The sequence below is a fragment of the Priapulus caudatus genome, unplaced genomic scaffold (assembly GCF_000485595.1).
Source record: "Priapulus caudatus unplaced genomic scaffold, Priapulus_caudatus-5.0.1 Scaffold35, whole genome shotgun sequence".
Taxonomy (NCBI): Eukaryota; Metazoa; Priapulida; class Priapulimorpha; order Priapulimorphida; family Priapulidae; genus Priapulus; species Priapulus caudatus.
Window position 1 is genome coordinate 616431 of NW_014577096.1, and position 5311 is coordinate 621741.

The window sequence follows — 5311 nt, forward strand, 5'->3', positions numbered from 1 at the left end:
TCTTCGTCTTCGTTTCCCTCGCCTTCTTCTTTTTCTTCTTCTTAGTTTTAATTTGCGTAATGTCGCAATAATGCAAGATAAACAATTCACCACGCCTCCTTTGTTACACACCCACTGTAAACGTCTCTCTCTCTCTCTCTCTCTCTCTCTCTCTCTCTCTCTCTCTCTCTCTCTCTCTCTCTCTCTTCCCCGCTTACTCACTCTTCCCCATCGCTCTCCTTCTTTCTCTCTCTCTCTCTCTCTCTCTCTCTCTCTCTCTCTCTCTCCCTCTCTTTCGTTTTCTTGTTCTCTCTCGGTCTCGTCACATGCGTCGTATTATACGTGCATGTAAATTTTCCGCCGCAGTGGTAACAGGTGCTCGGCGCTACATGTCCTCTGCATAACAGAGCCGTCTGTTTCCATACACTAAATATCCGTCCAAAACCTGATGCACGGGCATCTAGATGATTACACGCCTGTGTAGACGCAGCAGCGTACATTACAGGTGACACGTCATATTCCTACGGGCAGAGCTTTGTCTATATAGCGTTGAGGAGTTTCAGCGTTTCTGTCTTTGACAGCGTCAGTAAGTTCTCGTACGTTATTTCTGCATGTTAGCAATAACGATCATAATTCCATTTATTATAATCTGCGAATAAATGCAGCAACCGTTGTATGCGCCATTATTGATTACATGCCTATACGTGTCAAATATCCATGATGAATAGCATGTCGTTGTATAGTCGGAACTTTATTGCCTCTTGCGTCACATATACCTGCTTTCTATTGAAAAAAACGACCTTCATTAATTCGCATGGCGCAAGAATATTCGTAATCATTCCCTAAGTACATTTAATCACTATACAGATGACCAGCCGCTCCTTTCGCTGACGAAGCAGTAAGATGACGAAATCATATAGCTGGTTTCTGCTAGACATATTCCTCTTTGTGGGAGTTCCTTACGCCGTAACGCGCACAATTAGATCGCCAGGAATTCAGCGAAGAGACGGCGGTGATGCTCTGCCTTATGGCTCTGCGCAAGATAATGTAGAATGGGGTACGTATGTGTACGAGCGCGCAATATTACAATCATGGAAGGATGGTGGTCAAGGATAAGCGAAACGAAATGAATCAGTAACGTCACGTAGAAAACATTCTAGCACAAATCATAACATATACACGTATAAAATGGGGGTTCGAATAGTGGGGAAGATATCGAAAGTCGAATTTAATCGGTGACGAATGTAAGAAAGCGGTAAGTAAAACTAAGTAAAAAACACACGCGGATATTTCATCGTTTAGGTGACCAGTGGCAGGCCAACCCAAACGCGGAAGCTGGCAACGAGATAAAGCAGGACATGTGGCATGATGAGCTGTATGACGATAATCAACCTGAATGGATACATGGTACTTTCAAACAAACGCTACCAACTGAGACGGCCAGCGTGCTTCAAGTAGGGGATGCGACAGAGAGCTGGGAATCGAGTACCGATACGCGCACGTCATTCGAACCGATTTACGAAAGCGAGATTGTCTCCTCGAAATCAAATGCGGCAGCGCCGTCAATCAGTGGAGATAACGCACAAGAGGCTTGGGCGGCAGGTGACATCGGTCAGCTGCTCGGTCGAAATCAAGCCAGTTTCGACACAGCGACCATACCCGCAGAAGTAATTACGCCTAACGACGATTCCACGTATGAAGATAGCGTCACGACGCTCGGCTCACACGCGAAAGGAAGTACGACAAATGAGCTAGAGACACAGATACGACCGGGAGAAACGAGGCCGGATTTATCGAACGATGATGACGACCTTACGGATGAAGACTGGGACAAATTAATCGACGCCATGTTTGGCTTCGATAACGCCCCGGACGACGTGGGTAAGGTCTCGGATTTTGCCGACGGTGGCTCCCTGAGCGGCGACATTGAGAACGACGAGTCCGCATACGCGGCAAGCACCAGTAATGAGACGTCCGCTAACAGCAGCGACACCTCGCGGGTAACGCTACCGACTCAGTCGATTAACGCTACCGGCAGCGACGACGACGACGGCGACAATAACGACGCGAGCGACGACGAGGCGGGCTTCTGGGACTTTCTCAATACGCTCTTCTACTACAGAGGCGAGACGCATGAGTCATCGACAGCGCCGATGGCTTCGTCCACCATCAATGGCGACGAGGAGGCCAAAGGTCAAGAGGCCGACGGAATTCGTGTTCCGACTCAGGTGGCAGTCACGGAGCATCATGACGCCGGTGCTGATTACCTTTCGATCGCAGGTAAGTGCACTTGCGAGCGCACCGGTGACTGCGTGCGTGACGCAGATGCCACCAGCGAACAACTGGCAGCGGATAATTATGACAGTTACGCGCGACTAATTATGTGCGTACAAATTTACGGATGATGCATCGCGCAACGCGCAGCACATGTCTGGCATCAGGTGGGCAGCGCTTAACAGCAAGGCCGATTGTGTGGTGAGCAGCAAGAGGTACATACAATGACGGAAAACCAAGTCATTTCCTTGTGGGGTATCATTGCGAAGTCCTAAACATGCATGCACTCTTAAACTGCGCGCTGTTACGTAAGGTACTCAAATGAGAACGAATTATGACACTTTTAATTTTAATTTATCATCATAATTTATTTCAGGAGCAGATGTCAACCAGCCCGGCGCTACCTCGGCCAAAATATGGGTTGTGCGTTTGTACCGATATAATTAACGTTGTTTACGAACATTCTCAGATAATTCATATCCGTTATTTTTGTTATTGTTGTTGTTGATGTTGCTGCTATTGTTGTTGTTTAGATTAATTAATTTCTTTTTGTCTCAATTTTGTTGTTGATTATTATTTAACTTCGAGATTTTTAGCAATTAATTATACGCTTCGAACCGCCTCGTATACACATTTACCGATAAATTCTAATTTACTAAACTAATGTTTCTTTAGTTGGCAGATAGATTCTATTCGGTACGGCTAGTTGAACCAATAGCTGGTGTGCTGGCTGGGAGTGCTTTCTTTGGTTTAGCCTTCTTTGTCTTAAGAGGTTTGCGACGAAGGAGAAGGGCGAGGCGTATTCTTAGCACACAGGTAAGATATGACGCTATATAATATGTCCTTCTACACATCTGCTTCATCATCTAGACTATATATATAGACTATAATATCTATCTATCTGATACACTCCTGATTACATTACATTATATATATGCACGCACACTCACACGCACACACACACACATACACACACACACACACACACACACACACACACACACACAAGTGCGTGCGCGCGCGCGCGTGTGTGTCTGTGAGTGTGTTTGTGCGTGTGTACGTGTGCAATCTTACGTGCGCTCATGAAAGATTCGTGCTCACTTTGTTCGTCATAATGCGAATTCCTTTACTAGGCGCATTGAATTCCCGTAGTAACACGTTCACTGCGGACACGTTCATTGTGAAGCTAATACACACCGCCTTTCGCAAAGTTTTTGCATATTCTTTATTATTTTGTTTCATTCATTTGTTAAAACCAAAATCTTCTAATGCATTTCTTTACTAACTAGGCGCATAACTAACGCTGAACTCATATATAATTGAAACAAACGACTTTTACCATTAATTTGGATATCATTGTTGCTAGGGAGATTCTCGCTCATCTGACCCGTATCTCTGTAAAAGGCCAACACGCTCTCCATTCGGGCCATCATCTCATCCCAAATGGCGTCAATGGCGGCGCTTCCAGTTCCGCTTGCCGACGAGGTGATTACATCGCTGCATTGCGATTCTTGTAACGACGTCAGATACAGCAACAAGATGCATTGTAGTAGAAACAAATGTCTGCGAAGATAGATAAAGAAAGTCAACACTATGAGTATAGCTAGTTGCGAATTTATGCATCACAGGTAAGTTGTAACAGCTTGGTTACGTGGTTCACAGATAACGATGATGACTCATTGTAAACGCCATTGTTTCATTTAATTATCCGAACAGGCGCCTTGACAATCATCCCTGATTAAAACGGAGACAATTTTCGACGAGCCTGTCCCGTGACATTCCCCCTTTATCTGTGCCTCTAATCTCCTCACTGATCACTTAATCACCCGTAAACTGATCACTCAATGAGAATTGGACAAACAATGGGGCATCGAGTTTCCGTAGAGTGCACTGTACCTATACGTACACCACCGATCGAACTACATGTGTTAGAGTTTTACACAAAAACGGTTGTGCGGCTGTGTGTTTTTTATTTACGGCTTTATAGCAACGTATAGCTTTCATCTATCAATAGTGATTAGATTTCGTATAAAGCAATGATGCGATTCTTTTGTGGGCTAAGTAAACCCACCACCAAGGTGTATATTACACATTATAGATAGCACTGGTGTGGCGTTATCAGTTGTGCCGTCGGTCGGTCGGTCGCTAGGTCGGTCGCTCGGTTATATATATATATATATATATATATATATATATATATATATATATCAATCAGTGGAGTTCAGTGCATGTCTATTAAGAATTTATGCAATCGATGTCATTCACTGATGTAATGAATATTGGTTAGAAACGCTATATGTCTGTCAAAAACGTCTAGAACTTACAGACGTTATTTACACATGTTCGTACGCACACTTCAACCCACACGCGCGCGCGAACACACACACGCGCGCACACACACTCACACACGCACATATACATGCACACACACGCGCGCACACACACGCACACACACAGATACACATACACACAGATAAATGTTCCGTGGTCTACGCTAGGCCGACATTTCGCAAATATCGAAATATGTAACCTCTGACCGTAATTATAGTATACCGGGAAATCTATGCGCGCGGTTAATTTTCGGCGCCCACGCGGCTCTGTCTAATGATGCAGTAGTATCGTATCAAGAGCGTATATAGAAGGATCCTTCTTTATACGCTCTTGATCGTATATCGTTAACCACGTTGCTTTCAGCGACCACACCGAACATGATGTACAGGTGTGTTGCTATCGAACATATACAAGCGCAGTCCGTGCATGTCGAATATATATATATGCGTCATATATCCTCTAACAAACAGAAGCGCAGGAACCTGCTTCTGTTTGTTGGAAACACATTTGGTCTCACCCACAGTGTTACATAACTGTGTGGGTGTGTGTATGAGAAAAGCGAGTCTACTCAATTTTTGTTCTCCGGGTTAACGAGGAAAAAGCAAACGTTGTCAATTGCAGCAAGTTATTGTGATACAACACGGCGCGGTCGCCAACGAATCAACGTCATAATTAATATACGGCTATATATATATATATATATATATATATATATATATATATATAT

At 44.3% G+C, this 5311-nt stretch overlaps 1 protein-coding gene across 3 annotated transcripts in view; it reads left to right on the forward strand.

Moving 5' to 3' along the window:
* Window positions 1–441: 441 nt before the first annotated feature.
* Window positions 442–5311, forward strand: part of LOC106817751 — a 12438-nt gene continuing 7568 nt past the window's right edge. The window contains exons 1-5 of one of the 3 annotated variants that reach the window (XM_014822449.1): window positions 442–575; window positions 847–1036; window positions 1282–2259; window positions 2630–2676; window positions 2929–3069. In XM_014822449.1, coding sequence (XP_014677935.1) covers window positions 883–1036; window positions 1282–2259; window positions 2630–2676; window positions 2929–3069 — 1320 coding nt within the window. In that variant the 5' untranslated portion in view covers window positions 442–575; window positions 847–882. The remainder of the gene's footprint in view (window positions 576–846; window positions 1037–1281; window positions 2260–2629; window positions 2677–2928; window positions 3070–5311) is intronic. The other 2 variants (XM_014822467.1, XM_014822459.1) reach the window with 2 other exon arrangements.